At 49.5% G+C, this 23017-nt stretch overlaps 2 protein-coding genes across 2 annotated transcripts; one reads left to right on the top strand and one right to left on the bottom strand.

The window, feature by feature from the left end:
• Positions 1-934: 934 nt before the first annotated feature.
• On the top strand, positions 935-9010 carry LOC1280472 (mediator of RNA polymerase II transcription subunit 1). Its single transcript, XM_061654524.1, has 4 exons — positions 935-2178; positions 2253-2386; positions 2465-6627; positions 6705-9010. The coding sequence occupies exons 1-4, from the start codon at positions 1858-1860 to the stop codon at positions 8546-8548; spliced, it is 6462 nt and encodes a 2153-aa protein (XP_061510508.1). The 5' UTR covers positions 935-1857; the 3' UTR covers positions 8549-9010.
• Positions 9011-13892: 4882 nt separating this feature from the next.
• Positions 13893-21625, bottom strand: LOC1280471 (uncharacterized). The gene is made up of 3 exons (XM_061654525.1): positions 21191-21625; positions 14750-15112; positions 13893-14669 (listed from the first exon to the last, which is right to left on the bottom strand). The coding sequence occupies exons 1-3, from the start codon at positions 21321-21323 to the stop codon at positions 14470-14472; spliced, it is 696 nt and encodes a 231-aa protein (XP_061510509.1). The 5' UTR covers positions 21324-21625; the 3' UTR covers positions 13893-14469.
• Positions 21626-23017: the final 1392 nt, after the last annotated feature.

The following is a 23017-nucleotide window of genomic DNA, read 5'->3' on the forward strand; positions in this document are numbered from 1 at the left end:
TAAAATTTACGAAAATTGAAACTTATATCGGAATTCCTCTCTTGTCACAAAGCATTAGAAACCGGTAATTTGAATTTGTTTCCTGGGGGTACAGGGCTATTCACTCGATGACACTTTGAGTTGCATATTTCGCATACAATTGCTGGGTGCTTCAATGTGAACGTTTCGTGTAATTTTAAACATATTTTCAGTAATAAAACAAGCCAAACTTTTAATTTAATAGCTCATCTACTTTTTATTTAAAAAAAATGTTTTGGCTGCGACTACACTTTGATCGATAATCGACGAAACAGTGCGCGATGAAAACTACGAACAGATAGCGATCAATGAACAGCTGTCAACTCTTGAACCCTCAGCAACGTAAACACAACAAGTTTCCCCAATAACCGGGTTTGCAAGCTCGCCAACGCTCCAAATCGGTGCGATTTTCCCTCGCGTGCGAGTGTTTTTGAAAGTCGTTGTGAGGGGTTTTGAAAGGCGTTGTGCGAGAGCCGCTATTGAACTTTTATCGGTTATCTGGTTTCATACAGGTATTTCCTCACGCTGATTTTTGCGTGTGCCTCTTTGAATTGAGGTCCTACGCGTTGTGCAGCTTTTCTACGGCCCTTATCCGTCTATTTAATTACATTTGAACTAAACTGTAAACGATTCTGATGCAAATAGTTGAACGAAATTGGGCACATACAATTTAGTCAACCACCAAGTTTGTTTACGTTTTTTCACGCGTTAATATGTGCGAAAGAGATGGCATGACACAACGAGCGAGAACATGCACACCCCGGTATACGATGCTCGTAAATTGTCACCAACACAACGAAAGGCATATGGACAAACGCTCTCTTTGAAACAAGCACTGTAGACGAGTAAAGGATGGGTAGAGAAAATGAGCGAGATGCAGCGATATTCGAACGTCAAAAACCCTCGCCATGTTGTACGGGTCGAAATCGTGACGACGGCAGCCATTTATTTACCTCGTCCGTCGCGACAAGTCGGAAAAGTTCTGCGCTTTCTTCTGTTCCGCGTGCGTGAAAATTGTGTCCCACGGTGGGCAGACCGGTGCAGGACACTCCATACGGCCGGAGGAACCTGCTAGCAGTGGGGGAAGGCGTGCGAAAAAGCGGTGAAACGTGCGGCAGGTCGTCGTGCCGAGGAGCGTGTGCGTGTGTGTGTGCGAGTGGAAGGAGTTGTGCTGGGGGAAAACGAAGGGGTGCTACCTGGCAGTGAAGTTTTCTGTGTGTAGTCGTCGCCACGGTGTGTACGCGTTTGTTGCCCTCATGTGGAAAGGGGCGACCGAAAGATAAGATTTGTTGAATGAAATCTTTCCCGTAAGTGATTGCACGGTGCTGCCGAATTAGCATCGCAAGCCATTTTCCTCTGATCAACGGGAAACTATACTTGCGTGCGGATCTCTCCCGCCCCGCACCCGCTCGACCAAGCGTATGCGTGAGTGAGTGAGTGAGTGTGTGCGTGTGTGTGTACGCCTAGAAACGGTGACCGGAGGAAGAAATTAAAGGGAAAGTTTTGTAATCGGAGCCATTTCCCGGTGGTGGTGGTGGGATGGGGGAAAAGTGATCGTTTTAGATGCCACCGGATTGCGACGGTTCGCCGGAACGCCTGCCGAGGACGGGTGGGGAAAATGTGTCGTCCGGCTGTCGTGAACTTTGCGCATGGTGACGAAGAGAATGGGTACGGGCACGGGACGATGACTGGCGTGTGCATCCGTTGCAGTGTTAGAGACAACAAAAGTGGGACTGCCTAGCTGCGCAGCATATTGGGAGGAATCAGAGTAGCGGGGGGAACAGCAGGGAGAGAAGAGTGTGTCGCATACAGAATCATACCCACGCATACGCACACACGATGTCAGCTTCCGGTACGGCGGCGGTCAGTGGTGGAAGTCTTCCGGCCCTACTGATGGCGAACGGTGGTGGTGGTGGTAGTGGTGGTCCCGGCGGTGGTCCCGGTGGTGGCAAGGGTATCGGCAAGCCCGACATTAAACCGCCCGGCGGTGGAGGGCCATCCGCTGGAGGCACGGGAACGGCCGGGAAGGTGCTGCTCGGCGGAGACAAGCATGAAACGTGGCAGATGGAGCTGCTGATGGAGCGGCTACGGACGAAGGCCAAATCGGCTCAGTACAAATCCTTCCAGGAGATGTCCAAATCCGTGCGGATGTCGCTCCTGGTAAGAGTGGACACAGGGAACAAAAGGGGGAAAGATTTGCTTAACTGTTCTCTTTCTTTCCCTTCAATTCGCAGGAAAAACGATACGCCTTAGACGCGGTGGAAAAGTCTAATCTACAGAAAACGCTCGACAGCATGCAGTATTGCATAAAGGTGACCACCCGGCAGGGTCTGGTTGAGCGACTCGACTGTCTCACCAGACAGTTAGGGTAAGTTCGTGCTATCGGCGATGAGCACCGCCTGCTTCGTGCTTTGCTCTAACGATTTGCGCCCTCTCTTTTTTGTAGCCTCAAGCTCAGCGAAGACACGTCCGGCCTGTTCATCTCGTCCGACATGTTTTACCTCGAAATCATACTCGACCCGGCCGGGGGCACGGTGCAGGACGTCAAGGTGCACCACGAGTGCAAGATGAAGCAGCAGAGCTGCAGCGAGCTGGTCGCCTGCCTGCAGCGGGGCGACTTTGCCGACTTTACCACCCAGCTCGAGGGGCTGGCCTCCATCTACCAGCTCAACGCGGAGAAGAAGATCAAGGTGAATGCGTTCGTCGCGCTGCAGGCGCTCGAAACCGACCTGCACACGCTGTACACGCTGTCGCTGCAGCACTACGCGGATGTGCACGCGCAGCTGCACAAGGCGCCGCTCGGCGTGGTGCAAAAGCGGCGCGGGGGCCACCCGATGCGGCTGACCTACTTTGTGGCACCGTACGAGCTGCTCGATCTGACCACGCGCACCATGAACGTGCTGTCGGCCGAGCTGATCGCCCAGGAGCGCATCGGTTGCAGCGTGGCGGTGGTGCTGGAAGCGTCCAGCGCGAACAAGCTGCAGATACAGCCGCTGCTGGTGGTGAATGCGGGCAGCGGGAGTGCGGCGTCCGTACTGCAGCCGGTGTACACGCCGATCGAGAAGCACAACTCTACCTCGCTGCCGGCCACGTTCGTGCTGCGGCTGAGCAAACCGATGCCGCTCAACAGCGCAATGATGCGCGCGATCAGGGGCATCGTTGGTGGTAGTGGAGCGGGCGAACAGCAGCAGGCGGGCGAAGGTTCGTCCGGTGGTGGTGGGCTGCCGGGATCGCTTCTCGGGCTGATCGCACACCACGCGTCGGCGGGAAGCGTGACGGATCTGGCCAAGGGTTTGCTGGTGTCGCTACCGGACCAGTATCATTGCTACTTTCTCACGGACAATCCGTCGCTGCGCGGGATGATGGTGAGCAGCATACCGTTCACCGAGCCGCAGCACGTGCCCAAGATCTTAACCTACCTCCGGCAGCAGGCCGTTTTCAACCAGCTGCTGTCGAGCTGCATCCGCACGAACGCCCCGGGCGGTGGTGGCGGACGGCTGAGCGCACTGCAGCAGCTGCTGGACGGTGGCAGTGTACATACGATCGAGAACGGAACGACCGGCGGGCTGCTGGTGTTCGAGGTGAGTGCCCTGTCCTGCCAGAACATTACCGTCTCGCTGATACACCCGTACGAGGAGTCGCTGGCCACGGTTGAGTTTGATCTGCAGAACATTGCCAACATTGCGGTGCGCATTTACTGCAGCGAGGGCGAGACGAGTGACGAGCATACGGTGGAGCGCATTTCGGCCGTGCTGCAGCGTTGTATGTCGATCCCGGTCACGCTGCGAGCGCTGATGAAGGCGTGGGAGGAGGAGCACGAGCAGAAGTTCAAACCGACCGTGCTCGGCAGCTCCACAGTGTCTTCGGGAGGTGCCGGTGGAGGCCACGGCGGTGGAGGTGGAGGCGGTGGAGCGGGAGGTGCTGCTCCGGGTCTTAACAATGGCGGCGATGGAACGGGTCCGGCCGGTGGCGGTTTAACCGGCACAGGGGACGATGGAACAATGAACGGGTTCAACCTCTCGTCGCTCGGTGGACCGGGCCCGGCAGTGGATGGCTCGGGCGCTGGCGGAGGTGGAGGCAGTGCGGCAACGAACGGGACGGCCGCCGCCCAGCAGCAGCGCGGTCTAATGAACGGAGAGGGCAACGGTCTCACGGTGAGCGGCGGCGGCTCCCTTGGTCTAGACTTTTGTGATATGCTGACCGAGCGGAACGGGAGTGGATTGGGGGCGGCGGCAGCCATTGGCATCGTTGGTGGCAGAGCGCCAGGCGGCTTGGGTGCCCGGGAGCCGCCGGAACCGTTGGCGGGCGGTGCAGCAAAGAAACGACGCATGGAGGATTTTTGTAAGAGCCCAAAGAGTGATAGCAACCTTAGCGTTGGTGGTGGCGGCGGCGGCGGCGCATGTGACGCTGTTGGTACGGAGAAGGCCAACATTGGGGCGGCGGTTGCGGCCGGTGCGAGCGGTGCCACCAGCAGCAGCAGCACCACCACCACCACGATCACCAGCCAGGATGTGGGTGCAGCAGCATCCGGCGCAACAGGTGCAGGAAACAGCAGCGAGCAGCGGCTGCAAACCGGCGGTGCAACGGAGGAGGACACCGGCGGCTTGCCACTGTTCGGGGAGACGGTCCCGGCGGCGGCGGGGACCGATGCCAAGGGCAGCTCTTTGGGTGGAACTACAACTACAAACGCGATGATTTCTGCTAAGAATGAACCTCCGAGCGTCCTGCCGACGGGTGGCGGCGACGGTGACACCGCGACGGGTGCCACGATGCCGCTCCAATCTTCCTCTTCCTCCTCCCTATCTTCTCTGTCCTCGGCGGGGTTTTCACTGGCCGGCGGTTCGCTAGCCGGTGAGCCGGCACCGGATCGGCCCTGCCCGGGGACGTTGCTGCTGGAGAGTCTCGATTTTTCCGCGCTCGAGCCGGACGCGGCGAAGCGGTCCACTGGCGGCGGGCAGCCGACGAAGAGGCGCCGCAGCTCGAGCAGCTCCAGCTCCAGCTCGAGCAGCAGCTCGAGCAGCAGCTCGAGCAGCTCGAGCACGTCCGCTGCGTCGGACGAGCTGGAAGAGAGCGTGGATCTGGTCGAGGCCGAGATGAGCAGCTTTTTCGCCGAGACAAACAATACTCAACCAGTGGCGGCCATAGCGAAAGCGTCGTTCGGCTCTCCTTCCGGGAAGCCAGCGCTGGGAGCGGTTTCGCCCATTGCCAGCAAGGTCGTATCGCCTTCCGGTGGTGCTGGGCTAGAGAAAACACCTCTCCCAACGATCAGCGGCTCCGGATTGGAAATTATCCCGCTCGCAACGAGCGCTGGTACCGTGGCAGCGAGTGGATTTCCTTCCCCAAGCGTCACCAGCGCGCCAATAGCAGTACCGCAAAGCAACGCTACCGGCAGTTCATCCTCGACCACCGCTACTTCCTCATCGACGGTTAAAAAATCTTCATCCAGCAGCGGCGGTGGCAGCGGCAGCCATCGAAAGACATCCGACTCGTCGGAGCGAACCAGCTCGAGCAAATCGGAGAAGAAGAAAAAGCGCAAAACGGACGATTCGGCGATGGGACCGCCCAACAAGCTGCCGTACAAGTCGTCGGGTGAATCGTCCCCGCACCGCAGTGGTGGAGGCGTGGGCGGTTCCTCGCTGTCGACGAGCAAGTCGAGCCCGAAACACTCCAGCCCGGTCCATCACAGCAGCCCGAAGCACAGCGGAAGCGGTGGGCCGTTGGGGTTTCACAGCCCCAAGCATGGTTCGTCGGTGTCGCCGAAGCATCCGCTGCACTCGGGCGGTAGTTCGACCGGTGGCGGCAAGCCCAGTATGTCCGCGCTGAAGTCGGCCGCGGCCAGCGGTAGCTCTCCCGGGTCGAAATCCTCAGACGTCGGCGGCGGTGGTGGTGGTGGTGGTGGAACGAGCGGCGCAAGCATCTCCACCACGGGTAGTTCATCCAAGGAGCGCGACAAGGAACGGTCGGAGAAAAAGGCGCTTCAGTTCGGCACCGCCAACACCGCTACTGGCTCATCGTCGCTCACCGCGACCAGTGCTGCTGGCTCGAGTTCCAGCTCCAGTTCGGGTGGGCGCTCGAAGAACTCAAGCTTGAAGCTGAAACAGCTCGATCTGGCCGCCGGCTCGTCGATGAGCATCTCGATGGCGGCCGGGATCGGAGACGCTGGCTCGAGCTCGCCCGTCGCCCCGATGATCGATCTGACCGGGCCCGTCCCGGGTGCTGCGGCTGCCCTGGGAGGGCTGGGACTGCCCGGGCCGGGCATGACCACGGCAAGCTCGATGCTGCAGGCACTGCAGGCGGCAAAAAACCGCAAAACCCCCACGGCCGCCGGCGGCAGCACTGGACTGGGCGGTTCGCTCAGTGCCGTGATCGATAAGCTCAAGTCGGCCCAATCGGCGGACGACGAGGCGGTGCTGATACTGCCGGAAATGACCATCACTCAGCAGACGACCTCGCTGGCGGCTGGGACGGGTGGCATTGGGACTGGCGTAAACATCGGCGGGTTTGGCGGTCTGAAGGATTCGGCCAAGTCGGGGAGCGGCTTGTTGCCATCGGGTGGCACCAGTTCATTGGCCAATTGTGTTTCCTCCACGGCGGGGATTGCTGGTGCAGGTAAGTAGTGAACAAGAGCGTTCTTTCATCCTCAAATTCATCCTTTAATCCTTGTTTCTCTCTCACACACCTTTCAGCCCTAACTCAATCCAGCTCCGTGACGAGTGCACCTTCGCTGACGGCGGCTCTGACCAGCGGCAAAGCGTCCGAGTACATGGTGAAGCCCAGCTCGGACGGCATCAAGCTGACGATCCAGAACAAGAAGGGCTCGAACAAAAGCTCCTCCTCCTCCTCCAACAGTGGCAGCGGGTCCAAGTCGAGCAACAAATCCGGCCTAAAGTCCGGCGTATCCAGCGGGCCCGTGTCGTCCAAGCAGCAGCAGCAGCAGCAACAGCAGCAGCAATCGAACCACACTACCTCCTTCAGCGGAGCCTTCCCATCGTCCACCAAGAGCCCGCACTACACCAGCTCCACGTCCGGCTCCTCCAAGGCACCGTTTCAAAAGTCCAACTCATTCGGTTCGCTCGGCGGAAGCGGCGGTACGGGCATGAAAGCGTCCAAGGTAAGCTCGCCGAAGTCCACCTCCAACCCGGCCAGCTCGTCCTCATCGTCCGCCTACTCGTCGAAGGAGAAGGGCGGCTCCACGTCCGGCCGTTCGAAATCATCGTCCGCTTCGTCGCTTACCGGAGCGATGCTGACGGGAGCTACGGGCGGGACCGGATCCGGCACGGGATCATCGTCCTCCGCCCTGGTCAACCCGATATCGATCATGAAGATGCTCGGCTACCCGACCGGCTCGATGGGCAACATGGAGGGGTTTGCCAAGTCGCTTGACACAAAGTTTCAAATCCCGAAGCTTTCGGCACGCTCCAACAGTGGCGCCAGCGGTACAGCCTCTACCGGGTCGAGCGAAAGCGGCGAGACGGGCTCCAAGAGCGCCAAGGATCCTGCGGCGAGGAAACAGAAGCAACAGACGCCCGTTACCACTGCCGCACCGTCGGTAGGATCGTCACCGGTCAGGCAGTTCTCGTCCACTTCTCCTTCCGGCGAAGCGAGCGCCCGGCTACTGTCCGATCTGCTTGGCGCTGCAGCTAAAAGTAGCAACAAAATGGCTCCGGGAACGGGTGCAGCATCGGTCGATGGTACTGCCGGAGCTGGTGGGAGTGGTGGAGCCGGGCTGCATCCGCTGCTGCCTAACATTGTGCAGAAAATGTTTGGCAGCGATGGCTCACTGCAGACCAAGTCGAACAGCTCCGATGGAAGTATGTTTCCCACGGCCGGACGGGCCTCTCCCGGCATGCTGTCGGGGAGCGCCAGCAGAGACGGGTTTCGTTCGGGTGGCGGATCCGGCTCGGCTCCGGGCACGCCCACCACAACGAGCTCGATGGTGCTGCCCCCGTTTCCATCGCCCATCTCTGGCGGTGCGTCGAACGATGGTGACTCCGGTACGCTAATGCGCCCTCCGTCGCGCCCCAGCAGCACGATATCGAATCATTCCCACTCGTCCCAGGATGGGATTGGAGGCGGGAGCGGCAATAGTGGTGACGCAGTGGCCGGCAGCACGCCCGCCGTTGCCTCGATGGCGTCGATGATGATGATGAACGCGATGAGTGCCGCCGCTGGTGGAGGGCAGTCTCCGGCGTCCACCGGCGGGTCCCTGCCACTGGACAGTACCAGCACGCAGCAGCTCATAGCGGCACTGGCCGCCAAGAGTGGCGTGCTGCCGCCGCCGCCGCCCAACAATCTACTTAACAACCACCACAGCAACCATCTGAACAATCACGTCGTCGGTGGTGCCGCGGCCCTGAACAACCTGCCGTCGCCGGCCTCCGTCTCGGTGCATCTGGTCAAGTCGCCCGCACCCTCTCCGCTACCGTTCGCCTCGCCGCACTCCAATGCTTCGTCGACGCACGCGGCCGGCGCCGCCGGACTCGACGACGATCTGATGGATGAGGCGCTGATCGGTATCGGCAGCAAATGACACACAGGATGAGGCCACGGCGGCACGGCGTGGATTGTCCTGGGCTACTGAGCGCTAGCAAGAGACCATTACCTACTTACTGCCACCGGATGGAGAAGGGGGAGCATTAGATGTTTGTCGCCTTACAAATTCCTTGTGCTCGCGCTTATCGCGTAGGAAAGAAGCGGTTGAAAGGTGTTGTTTGTTTGTTTGTTTCATTTTTTTGGGTAGTATTTTAAAGCACAGCTACCGCAGATTCGCTCCTACTTTGTAAAGAGACAATTTAGCTGATGATCATGACACAAGAGCACACGGAAGTTTGCTTAGATTTAGGAGGAGAAACACTGATAGGACAAAAGGGCGTACGGAAAAACGAACGGTTTCTTTCCCCAGGGGAAGTTTACATCCTGACAAAATATCGAAAAAGGATACACCAGGACATACACTCTTGTTAGCGTAGCAATAACGGCAGTAAGCAGCAGGTTCGTCCGTCAGTTTGATCGTGATCTGCTGGTTGTTGCCGTTATGTTGCAGATGCGCGCAGCATAGAGAAGCTGACCTGAGGACTGTAAATGTACATTAAAGAAATCTACCAGCAATCGCCGCAGCCTGCACGCACGCACAGGATGGTGGTGGCATCAAGATGGTATTTGTATAAGCAAACAGATAGAGCAAATCGCATAATTGAAAGGGCAGAGCAGAAGAGCAGCAGTGGAGGCAATGTAGGAAAACGTTATTCCCAGGTAAACTAAAACAAAACAAAAAAATACTATAGCAGCATTAAACACCGAAAGTGGAGTGGTAATAAAGCAACAGAAAAACAGCGCCAGCTAATGTTTCATTCATTCATTCATTCATTCATTTGTATTTATTTCTTAGATGTACATTAATCCTGAATTACAATTTAGTATTTTACATCGGTACCGGAGATTCCATAACGCGATATTTCGTTGATTTTTGTTGCACTTGGCATTGTGGACACTATTCCTGATGTTAAATGAATTTGACGTATTGATGGAGGAAAAATTACAAAAAAACCTCTTAATTTGACTATATTTTCTAAACTATGTACTAACTTATTCTTTTATAAACTATACTAGGGGAACTAGTTCATATTGGGATTTGCAATTAGGGAGAAAGAGAAAAAAAAAAGTAGTATTTACAAATATAAGTATAGTTTTAGATGAGGTTTTGTAGTGTATGTATGCCACTATTTGTGCATTTAGATCGATATTTAATATTGATTTTTTCTATAAACTCGCTAATCCTGTCAATTTTAGCTTTTCTATGAATAATGCTTGTACTGTACCAAGGTGGGAGATTTAGTATTCGTTTTAAGAATTTGTTTTGAAATATTTGCATTTTCTTTATGTGTGTTTTTGCACTGTTTCTCCATATTGGTGATGCATAGGTAATTATAGGTCTTACTAACGATTTGTACATAAGAAGTTTGTTTCGTAAATTCAATTTAGAGTTTCTATTAATAAATGGGTAAAGAATTCTAATCGCATTTGTGCCGCTAACTAATTTTTCTTCAATGTGTTTTTGAAATGTAAGCTTTTTATCTAATACTACTCCTAAATATTTTACGGTGTTATTCCAAGGAATTTCGTTATTATTTATCGTAAGTGAACTATTTGGGAGATTTCTTGCGCTTCGGCACCTCGTGAAATATATTGCTTCCGTTTTTCCATCGTTAATTTTTAGCTTCCACTGCTCACAGAAGGTCACATATTTTCGTATGCCTTTGTTGAGGCTACACAATATGCTATCGGGATTGGAACTAGATGAGCTGATAGCAAAATCATCAGCAAAGGCGTATTTCTTAACTCCTTTCATTTTAGGTATATCGCTTGTAAATATATTAAATAGTATTGGGGACAGCACACTGCCTTGGGGCAGGCCGGCAAGTGGTTTAAAGGGTTCAGAATGATAAGAATGAAGATGAACGGAGCCAGATCGATTCGACAAGAAGGATTTAATGAGAAGAATTAATTTGGGGGGAAAATTGTTGCTGATCAATTTGAATATTAGTCCATCGTGCCATACTGTGTCAAATGCCTTTTCGAGATCAAGTGTAACTAGTCCTGTAGATTTTTTAATATTTCGATTCGATGTTATAGTGTTAGCGAGTCTATTTAATTGGTGAGTGGTGGCAAAATTGGCTTGAAATCCAAATTGAAAAGAAGGGATGACGTTATGAGACTTGGTATGAGAATCTAGCTTTTTTAATATGATCTTTTCGAAGATTTTACCCATACAGCTTAGTATGCTTATCGGTCTGTAATTTGCCGGAATCTTGGGGTCCTTTTTTGGTTTTGCTATGGGAATGATTTTCGCTATTTTCCAATTTTCAGGATAGTAGTTTAATTTTAAGCAGCTATTTAAGATAAAGCATAACAAAATTATTCCTTTTCTTGGTAAATGTTTTAATGCGTTGTTACTTATAAGGTCGGTACCAATCGACTTTTTTGTTTTTAAAGTTTTTATAATTTTATAAATTTCCTTTGGCTTCACAAGATGAGGCGGATTTATATTTCCTCTTTCTGTATGATAGCTAAGAAACTGGGTTATTAAGGGGTCAATTTGTGCAGTTAATGGACTTGGACTGTTTAAAGTGGTGTTATTGGCATTCGCAAAGTGAGCTTTTAATACTTCACTTTTTTCCTTTGGCGTGAGAAGTATTCTATCATTTGCTTTAAGGTGAGGAATGGAGGTAGAGCAGCCTTTGATTATTTTTATAGATGTCCATAGTTTACTATTGTTTATGTTTTTAGAAGTATTAATTTTTGTTAAATTTCGAGACCATGACATATTTCGGTATTGGGATATATCGTTTTTAATTTGATTTGCTAGTTCGTTGTATTGATCTTTAAGTGTCAAGTTTCTTCTGTTTCTTTGCCATCTACGTCTTACTGAGTCTCGTATTTTGATTTTGGATTTAATATTTTCAGGTAACACTAAAGTGAATCTAACTGGGTAGAATACTGGTATAGCATTATTCTGTGCCAAAGTGATTGTTTTAGTTAAGTACGTTACCATTGTATCGATCTGGAAGGTGTTAATTATGTTTTGGAGGTTTAGTGAGGCGAGATTAATACGGCTGTTAATGATGTTTTTAAATAGAGGCCAGTTTGCTGCGGCATAATTTGGCATCCCATAAGGGGATTTGTTGATGATTTTACTGTCGATGGTTTTGAACAGGATGGGTAAGTGATCTGATGAAAATATTTTTAGTGTACAAGGGGGAGTTATATCGATTCGGCCATTTGCAAGAATTAGGTCAAGAGTAGAGGGTGATCGTCTGTGACAGCTTGGAATATAAGTGGGCTCGTTGGGGCTATGAAGAGAAAAGGTTCCTGTTTGAATTACATCAAATAGGATTTTACCCATACTATTGCCTTTGATGCAATTCCACAAGCGGTGCCGGGCGTTAAAATCTCCGCAAATTAGTGATTTTCCTTTAAGCTTACTTATTTTTCTTAAATCGTTATGGAAACTAACATGATCGGAATTTGAACCAGGGTTATAAATTGATAATATAGCTAAAGGACCGGCTACTAATTTAACATTAATTCCTATGCATTCAATAACTTTGAGATCCAGTGCATGTAAAACTTCATGCGGTACTTCTTTTGCTACAACAATAGCCACTCCGCCTTTTTCACCGGTAGTTCTATCTAGTCTATGTACAATAAAGTTTGAGTGTGAGAAACGAGTTTGGGGTTTCAGGAAGGTTTCACTAATTGTAGCTATATCTATCTTTCTCTCTATTAAGGTATTGAAAAATTCATCTTTTTTTGTATGAATACCATTTGCATTCCATGACATGATTTTAAGTGTCCTAGGAGATTCAGACATGGGAGAAGCAATACTTTGCAGTTACCTTGATGATAACGGTGATGAGATCTTGTTTTGAGCGGACTGAGCTCATGCGAGCGAACACATCTTCGATGATTTCGCCTATTTCGTCTATCGCGAACATGTCCGCTTCGGGTGTATGTGTTTTATTTCGCTCGCTAAACAAGCCGGCGTAGGTAGGCGTTCTGCTACTCGGTGTAGCGATCGTTGGTGTGGGAGCGTTTTGTCGATGTAGCGGTGGGAACATCTCGTGTCGTAAGGCGAACGTCGGGGCGCTTTGCTTCTTGTTCCGTGTGTTGGTAGATGGACGGGATTTGCAACCACGGTAATTTGCAGTGTGGTGTTCGTTGCAATTTGCACAGCAGAGCTTATTTGTGGCGATTTTGCCATCAGGATTTAATGTGCTCTGTGATAGAGGGCAGGTTTTTGAAGTGTGCGTGCCAGCGCATTTCACACATATGGACGGGAGAAAGCAGTTTGCGCTACCATGGCCAAATTTTTGGCAGTTTGAACACTGGATTGGCCCGTTTTTTTGGTTGTAGTATTCGAAGTAAACACGATGATGGTTTATCGCTCGTACATTTTTTAGTTCGGCTAATGTTATCGAACCTTTAGTGAAATGTAAGAGGTACATTGCTTGGTCACTGTACCTTTTGTTTTTGATTGCCAAGCTCTTCACTGCAATTGGATTGACGTTATTTTCTTCTAGAGCACTTTTGATATCGTGCAAGTCCATAACGGGTAGGCCAAATACTACGACTTTTGTCGTCCTATCATCCGCGAGTTGATGCGTGTAGAAGGATACTTTCTGATCCTCAAATAGACTTTTTATTTTGCGAAAGTCGTCGACTGATGAAAATGTTACCACAATTCCTTTTCTGGTTTGGCTCGTTGTGTAGTTTACTACATGTGCTGCTACAATACGTCGGTGTACATCACTAACACTAGTACCCGTTACGATGATTGGCGGTATGCGTGTATTCTTTTGCTGAACGTTCTCGCTCGTGTGTGTAGATCGTGGATTGCGTTGCGGTTTAGGATACACAGCATCCATTTCTGCGTCGTTGTCCGTAAGGAGATCAAATCCGTTGTTAGTACGAATATTGGACGATGCTGACTCTCTTAAGCGTTGGAATTCCTCAAGAGGGATGGTAATACTTCTTGTCCGTTTGGACGCACCGGTTTTTACTCGGCCCATTGCTGGAGCCCGAGTGGCCAAGGCCGACAACCTTTTCTTCTTAATTTTTTTTGCTTTTTTTTATCTCTTCACTTGATAACGAAACACATCCGAACGCGTCGGTGGTTAGGTGAAGACTGCGCCAGCTAATGAAACAATAACGAAACCACACGCACGTGCAACGACATGCCGCGGTGGTGGAAAGTTGAAGCAAAAAGCCTTGCCCCTCGACTGTGAACAATGCGTTGTCCGAACGAATCGAAGAAAGAAAGTTTACCACGACCCAGTGCGCGCTTCCCGGCAAATCCTAATGAACAGAATGGCCAATACCTTGTCAGAGCTACAACACACATCAATTAGCAAAGTGGTTTATTGGGTAATTTTATGAAGCTATGCTTATTCGTTTTTTTTTTGTGGAGAGTTTTTCTTTTCTCTTTTTGTTTCACTTTCATCTGTTTATTTTGCCTTTGTTTCTTACTTTACAACATTATGTTCAAACTTATTTAAGTAACGCTTGTTTTTAATCCATCCCTCCATCCGTTTCCTCTCGTATCACTCCATCGATAGGTTGTTTTCATAGTAATTAGTGTTTTTATACTTTTTCTGTGTGTTTTTTTAATTACAATTAGTGAACTAGTGTTTATTTGATTTCGGTGAGTCTGTGTGTAAAAAACGCGATAAAACACGTGCACATCGATCGCGTACATTACTGACCATTCTGTGCCATTTGCTTAAGTTAATTCTTGCACACTTGCAGTGTTTTGCTCGGTGTAGGAAACTCAAAGAAAGTGCTTCTCAGTGTGCTGCTTAGCAAAGGGAAGATGGTGCAAGGGGGCGCTCGGGACTGTTTCGTGTTTCGGCATTCGGTCTGTCGGTATCCGCGTTCCTGCTTACCACAGTCCCTTTACTGGGAGTACTCGTTGATGACGGCCATATCCTCCGACAGGTCGTGCTTGAGATTGTTGCCCGGGCTGAGCTCGTTCACCTCCGGGAAGTAGCGCTTGTTGAAGGCGAACCGGCCGAACCGATCGATTTCGTCAAAGTTCCGCTTGCCGATCGTCGCCATGTCATCGCCGTTAAGCCGATAGTTGAAGCCAGACATTCCTTAAGCGCACACATAGGAGAGAGAGAGAGAGCGAGAAGCTTTAAGGCTATGTCTCATTTAGCCGTGGGAGCAAACTTACCATTAAAGCGGTCGATCTCGTCAAAGTTACGCTTGCTGAAGCGCCCATTGTACCCGTGGTCGGCCGAACCGGTGTACGAGGGCTCGTAGTCCAGGTTGCGCTTACCGTTGAACCGGGCGAACCGATCGATCTCGTCAAAGTTGCGCTTGTCGTACATTGGCGCCAACCCGCGGGAATAGTAGTTGTACAGCAGCGTCCGCCGGTCCGAGTTGTTGAGCGATCGTTTCGTCTTGAAGCCGGACGAAGCGGCTCCTGCAATACCACCAGCAGCAGCACTACTCGCCCCTCCAGCCGTTCGCTGACCGTTGGTGGAGGCGCCGCCGAGCTGCTGCAACTTCTCCTCGTTGACCTGCTTCAGTTGGCCTATTCTCGTGGCGGGTTTTTATGTGTTTTTTGTGTGTGAATTAAAAGAATCATTAGAGCATAGCAAAACAATGCAGCGGGTGAAAAGAAGAGCGGGAGCAATGGTTAGCGAGCCGTTGGACCTTTTGTTTCGGATGGTAAGGCTGTTTTGGTTGCATTTTTTCAATATTTTTATTTCGTTTTATTATTTACGACTGCATTTTAATTGTTTTCTTCTTTTTTTGTAGATATTGAACCTGACCTACTTGCATTTGGCGATGACGAAATGTCTAGAACGGAACGGATAAAGCACTTTAATCGATTGAGCGGCAGCCTTGTTGCAGCTTTGACGCTGCTTTAAGGCTGCCCACTGGTACTCGGTTGCCACGTGGCTTCGGATGTCTTAGTTTTTCCCACACTTTTTGCCACACAACATGAAGGTTTAGTTAACAAACAAGCACAGTAGTTCATATTGGCTCTTAGGAGACGTTTGCATTCAGGGCTTTATTGTACATTTTGTTTGATTGTTGATTTTTTTTTTCATTTTATTACTTGGCCGGACGTTTTTTTGTTCGCTCAACTTTTCCGTTGAGGTTCCGTGCTTGATGAAGGAGGCTACAATTTAAGTTCAACAAATGCTAAATTTGCCAAGAGAGAAAGAAGGGCTTGGGTCGGGCTCCGTTTAAACAATACGCGCGCGCATGTGTGTGTGTGTCCACTTTCCATCCAATGGGGACAAAACTAGCACAGAGGTAAATAATTTTGAGTGTTTTTAATTTAACAAATCGATTGTTCGATTTGCTCAAGGTATCAAAGTGTCCAGGTCAGATTATGATTATGATCGTTCTTTGTTTGTTCTTTTTTGTTCGGGCCCCAACAGAAAAAGGGCGCTTGTTAACAATGCTGTGGGGTGGGACAGACTCCTCCGGCCTGGCTGTCGGTAACTTAATGTTGCTCCATAAACTCAAATCCATCGTGGCTTCGTTGTGCGGTTACCAAATTCGATCTCAAGTCATCATCATGATGTTCCGTGGCTTGTGGTTACTTATTTCTTCAGTAAGTTTCCACCGCCGATCGAGTCGAGTGACGCTCGCTTGAGCAGATTGCCACCGCCGATCGAGTCGAGCGAGCGTTGGTTCCGCCCGAACGGACTGCCGACGGCGTTGCGCGGCATGGCGGAGAAGGATCCGTCGTAGATGCCGGCCGAGTTGAGCAGAATGCGGTTGTAGAACAGGTACTCTGTGTTGTGTCCAGTAGGATACGCGTGTAAAAATGGGTTTGAAGCATTAATAAGGGGCGTTCTGTGGCGATCGCCGCTACACCGCTTACCGCTTACAACTTGGACAATGGACACAGGACAAACACGTGAAGAGAGAACACGTGGGTCGGCGTTAAGCAGCGCCCTCTAGACACGCAGTTGGACGCTCACGTTTGGTGTAAGACACGATTCACAAGGAACAACACACACACACACTCAACGGGACAGAGACGAGGAACAAAAGACAGATACCAAACAGGTAGACATATAAACACACACACACACATTGAGAGCTAGGGTAGTGACTACATCTCGGATGATTGATTATGCTTGATGTAATTAAACTCGTTACAGGCGCCCGATGACAAACAGGTTTTTTACGACTCTATATCGGCATCTCATTTTCGGCACCTCTTCGGGGCGATGATTATAATAATAGAATAAAGCTATGAATAATTGAGCATCAGCTGTGCGTCGGATAAGCATCCAAAAGGAAGAAAAAACACCCCTGCCCACCCACCATACGCTCACTTGAAGACGCTCGTAAAAACCACGACCGCACGTGCCCAGCGTGTTTGTACGGCCAGATGGCACAAAGTTGGGCTATTATTTTGCACCTTGTGATTGTGATGTAAAACAAAACAGTTCTTTTTTATGTGCGTGTGAGACAGATCGTTAACAATGTTTTGCTCCTCACGGTTGAGGTCGCTTCAACACGCTGCGAGACCACCGAGCATCAATTTAGGCAGGATCGTTTACCTTCGGATCGTGCCATCATAACCCAACCCCACGTCAAGCACTCGATGAAGCTTGGTTGGTTTGTTGCTCAACTACTTTGTCTTTATGCGAGCAAGAAGCGTTTGCAAGGGAAAAATATGTTCCTAAAACGCACGTTTAAACACAAAATATTGGTTTCTGTGGAATACTTTAGCACCTGGCGTGATGCTAAACGAAACATAAAACTTTCCAAAGAAAAGAAGCCCGAAACAGTTCCAAGGATTTTGTTAGTATATTTCTATCCTCTTTAGGGCCTATCGGAGACGGCCCAAAACACTCAAAAAGCCCCATGAAGGGCGCAAAATTATCGTTCAAATCATTGCCAAGCGTTTGACCAATTGAAAGGCAATTGGGATGGCAGCGGGAAAGTAGCAGCAGCAGCAATTTAAATTCAAGGCTTCTCGTTAAACAACACACACACACAACACCGTATGTGGTTTCAAATGCAGCCTCAGCTCCTAAGGGAACATACCGTGATTAGCCTGGCAGGAGCGCTCTGAGCAAGCCGCGAGGCAGCACGTGGCCGAGCCGTTATTTTTATCCGGCATTCAAAATTATGCTCACACAACTACTGTGCCACTGTGCCGCCGGTCACTGGTTTGAATCGTAAATTGAAATACTTCTAGCGAGAAAGGGGCAAATTCTGTTCCACTCGGTGGAAAATTTAATGATAAAATTACTGCCGTTCGCAACGCAACCACAAAAGGGCGCCGCACGATGCTCTAAAAATCGTGAGCAAAGTGATAAGAAAGAAAAAAATACTACAAAATTCAAAATTTGTTACGATATCATCCTTTTTAGACAAACATACCTTTTTCTCTTTTTCTCTCTTTTCCAGCTCCTACTGATACGGGACCCAGCCACAGTTTGGCTCCCTCGTCACTTAATAAATAAACTTTTGCTCAAGTAAAGCGAAGTCAAACTCAAACGCTCGCCGCCGGCAAAAGTTATCAATCCGCTCAGTTTTTTTTTACGATGAAAAAATGCACTTTCTTGTGTACCCTTTATACATTAAAAAAATCCTTCTCCCTATCTGTCTGCTGCACTTTTCAAACTTATTTTCCGGTCGAATCTTTACAACCATCTACCAATGCAACAATATTGGCACGTTGTAGCGAACGGGATTACGGGTTAAGCTTGTATTAGAACATGTGACTGGGCAAGAAAGTTCAAATGTTAATTTATCAATCTTATTTTTATAATTTTTAACATTTTTTTACACAATTAAATAACAAAAGCTCCTCTTTTTTACAGCTTAACAAATACTGTGAAACATCCTGTTTGTTCATTGCAACCGATGGAATGTGACATACGATAGTAATACGGCAACGAATCGAGTGCAGTTCCCCCCCAAATGGAGTGCCAATGATGCTGCAACCGAACGATGTGTGTCCTCTTCAACCGTGGCACCGTGGCTGGATTCGAAAGGAGCGTGTGCAGACCTCTTGAATTACCCGTTGAAGTTCCCCGTACTGCCGATGAGTAATGCAAATGGCAGAACATTCATTCGGGCAGTGCGAAAAACCCAGCAACAACAATACAAAAACACACAAGAGGAAAGGCCCTTTCGGAAAGGGTGTTCTGGTGTTGCTGGAAATGAGAAGAAACCTCCCCCGTTCCCCCCTCATCCCATTTTTCCCCTAGCATTGTACCTAGCACGCAACTAGTTGGAACATCATGGACCAACACCACCTACCCGAACATGTGCTACAATTGTGCTTCAGCAGCGCACACACACACACGCATACGGCTCCAACCACACTTGTGGAGCGCTCACATCACCATGTGTCATGTGTGTGTGTGTGTGGTGTCCAGTGGCAACCATGCTGCGTGCTTTGATGATGTTTTCATGTAATTTTAAGTTTGCCACTTGCAAGCACTTGGGAAGGCGGGTGATGGAATCGGAAGGACGGGAGAAATCAGAACCAACTACAACCGAATGGCGCTGGGGTACAGGCAGCCATAGGAAATGCCGTCACCCCCGGCCGTGTGTGTGTCGGTTGGTGTGAAAGGTTAGTGTTACCGATTTCTCTCGGTCAGCGCGATCGAATTATCCCACCTCGGAAGCAAACAAACCTTTAATGCATGTGGGAAACTCGCTTAGGCGTATCGGTTTTGGGGCGATTAGTGCGGAAAAAAGAACCCCTCACTGCTCATTATGCATTAGGAAGCAAACCGCCTCCTGTTACTGCTCTTCAACACCGCAAAACCCGAGAACAAAAGACGCTCCCAGACCGGAAAAAGTATCAGCGAAGCGGGAAATTGAAGCGCATCGCCGCGCGTCCTGGCTGCGGGAAAGGATGCCTGTTACTCCCTGGCCGTGCGTCGATAAGCGCGTCGGTTGGCAAAATGGGAATTATGTACTCGTTCCGCTTGCCTGTCTTTTTTTTTTTCAGCTGCGATCGAAAACCACCATGCGCCACCAGGCGTCTCCATTCGTGATTGCATTAGCGAGCCCCGGGGGCTGCAAGTTTTGTGACGCGGAAGTGGAGCAGCGTGGTTGTTCACGCTTTGCGGTATAGAAATTATCTTAACCGAATTCGATTTGTCTCCCGGGGATGTGGGATGAGCAGCTCGAAGACAATTTATTAAAATAATAAATTATACATCTTCGGTGGACGAGGAGCAGGGAGTGCTCAGTCAATGGGGGGAGCAAAGGATATTGGAAAACGCATCCTGGCGTAGAGTTAGCAAAAAGCGATTCGCTATAGAGTGTAGTGCAAAAAAGCGGGTGGATGAAATGCTGATGCAAATGAGGTTAAAACATATTCAAGAAGATTATGTTGTGTTGTGGCATTATCTTCTCTTGATTGCATTTATTACCTAATACAACTTCAATTAGAAGCATGCATACGAATGGAGTGAAATTAAATATTCAACTCCGACAGCCGCTCGCACGTGGAGCACGGGCTATGATTTAAACACAAAATGCTTGATCACGATTTCCAACTCCTGCGCTCAACCACTTATCGTTAGCCTCATTTGGAATGAAAATGTCCAAGAAAACGCATCGAATAACACATCCCCACTCCCGTCGGATGATGACGGGGTCCCTGCATGTGGTGCTGGAATGTTTATCGAATTAAATAAAAACAGTACAATGCGCCACAAGGCTGGCTGGGAATGGTTGGAACAAGGTTGCTCAAGCACTGTTTGCCCGCATGCAATCGTAAAAATGATCTCATAACAATGCTGGCTGTCCCCAGGTCCAGCTGTCCTCTGTGGTCTGGATTGTAAATTTTTGCTCCGCACACACTTTTCGGCCTTCATTAAGGTGACCTAGAAGGGGAGGATACATTCCTTTCCCATCCGTACGCACTCAATGGTGCTTCCTCATCCCAACCAATTCCTCCCTCGATCCTTGGCTTGGGCCGCTTTTGAGCCATGAAACACCAGGCCACTCCATTTCCGGAATGCCGCCGTTGTCCGAGCTATTTCACACAGAAAGCCCCCGAGGGCGTCCTGCTACAGCTGCTGCTGCAACCTGGTGCTGCTTCTGTTGCTGGCGGAGACAGCATCGTGATGTATGATGATACTGTTTTGATTAAAATGTAAAATATCTACTCATGCCGTCTTCTTTTTCGTTCTCCTTTCTTTTCAGCCATTTGCATCGTGGCCGCTGTAAGCAAAGCGGGAAACGTCCAATTCCTCCAGGGGGAATGTACGCGAAAGGATTCAACTGCAGCAGCGATATGCAACAAGTAGCAAACGGAAATGGCACTATTTGCTAACCATATTTGTAGAAGTAATTGGCGTTTCCTGTTTGTTGGAGTGCCAGCACGTGGCTTTTTTGGTTTTGGAGGTTAGTGCAAATTTTCGGCACCACCGCAATGAGGCGGAAATGAATATTTTACTCGTCGTGCGTAATGAGCGGATGTGGTAAATCATTTCAAACGGTCTGGACGCTTCACAAACATGTAATTTGACAAGATCACGAGCAGCACACGAAACAAATGGACGGCACACGGGGACAATTGTTGACAGCACTTTGGTGGATTGGAAGACACGGCACTGACAGTAGGAAGGGGGGAAAAAGAGGGGAAAAATTTGCACTTGATCATTACCATCGTTCAGCCGTTTCAGCTCCTGCAGCTTGGTCAGCACCTCCTCCAGCTCCTGCTCCTTCACCGGCAGCCCGTGAGCCCAGCCGAGGAACGCGAACAGCAGCACGCCACAGACGAGATGAAGCTTCACCATGCTGACCGAAAGATCACTTCAGTTGCAGAAGGAAGAAGGTGAGGGAGCGATCACACTTTACACACTTGTGTCTAATTCACAAAATCACTCTCTCCACCAGCCGAAGAAAGTCTGAAGAATCCGAGCCACAGCCACGCGCAAGATCGTCTAACGGAACACACAGCACACACACAGCACACACGGCGGTTGCTTGGGGTCAGGTTTTGCACTGTCTTTGCAACCACACCGAACTGGGATTGCTGCTGGGAGTGTGTGATGCAGAGCGTTTGATGCCTGGTGTACGATTGTTGCGCTTTCCGGTGGCCGACCGACGCTTTTATACCCGGCGGCTTCTCGTCTTTGGCCCGATTTTTCGCCAACAGCGGCACGGCATGATAAACGACGGCAGCTGCGTACGACTCCGGACGACGATAACGCAGCGTACGATACGGTGAGTGCTCCCGTTTCTCATCTCATGCTCATTCGCCGTCGTGAGCGGCTATCGTTAAGGGTGAATCTCACGAGGGTTTTGATTCGACGGCAAGCTCACACTCACCGAGCAGAAGAAAAAAAGCTTTTTCGGTGGGGGCGAACGCTCCACCGATGAGACACCAAATATATAATTAATCTTTAACGCTCCTGTGGTAGCGTTATTCAGCTACGTTTCACTACGCAGCAGGTAATACGCCTAAATGTATGCATTGCGGATGACAAAATTACTCTATTAATATTTTCTATCCCCTTCTTGCTGCTGCAAGATGCATTGCGAGACGCGATTTGAACATCGGCGATGATTTGTGGAAGTCTAGTCTGGATGATAATCATAGCAGCGACCCCCTTGATACATATACGTTTGCGAGGCTCAATTGAAACTGTCTGGGTTGATTAAATGGTTTCGCGAGTTGTAATTCGCGGTTTTTGCTCGTTTCGTGTGCACAGTTTGTCGGTTGGTTTGGCAACACTGCCCCACTGTGCTCGCACGAAGTCGCGAAGATGCAAGCGTTTGATAGTTCTCAGTACATGCAGTGGGTTTAATTTGTTTCAATAGGTTTTTTGGTTAGAAACACTAACTTTAAACTGGCCGTTTCTGTTAAGTTTTGGTGTCTTTTCGCTTGTAGACACTGAATTCATGTACATGTGTACAACGCTGCCTACAACATCATGTTCATCATGCAACTACAATCTTCAGAATGCTTTCAAATTTTTGCCTAAGATATGCATGGAATGCAACAAGTCTGTGTCCACTTGTGGATTATCCACCACCCTCCCACAGTTATGGCCAAACAGTGACATCATCCACGACCGCATCATTGACGACCGCTCCGAGGTTAGAGTTTATCATGCTGAAGGAGACGGAAGGCATGGCAAAAGGCACAAAACTGCGGAAATGTGCAGGATTGATGAAATAATTTTGTCAAATTGTTTCTGTACACTCGTCAGCCTGCACTGTCGAGGTCGTCGGGCCTGTGTGAAGCGCGCAGTGAAGTAAAATGGAAGCAAAAAGGACACTATGATGGTCGCAATTTTGCTTGCTGCTTAGCTGTCTGATGATTGGGCAATTAAAAAGGAGGAACAATATCGGTCAATTTGTAGATGTTGCAGGTTTCCTGGACATTAAGTTATTACATTTGCTTTATTTTATATTTTTCAGTATTTATTTTACAAACAATATTAAATTGAAATATGATTACTACAAGTTGTTAAATTCAGGCACA

This window comes from Anopheles gambiae, chromosome 3 (genome assembly GCF_943734735.2).
Source record: "Anopheles gambiae chromosome 3, idAnoGambNW_F1_1, whole genome shotgun sequence".
In the NCBI taxonomy this organism is placed as follows: Eukaryota; Metazoa; Arthropoda; class Insecta; order Diptera; family Culicidae; genus Anopheles; species Anopheles gambiae.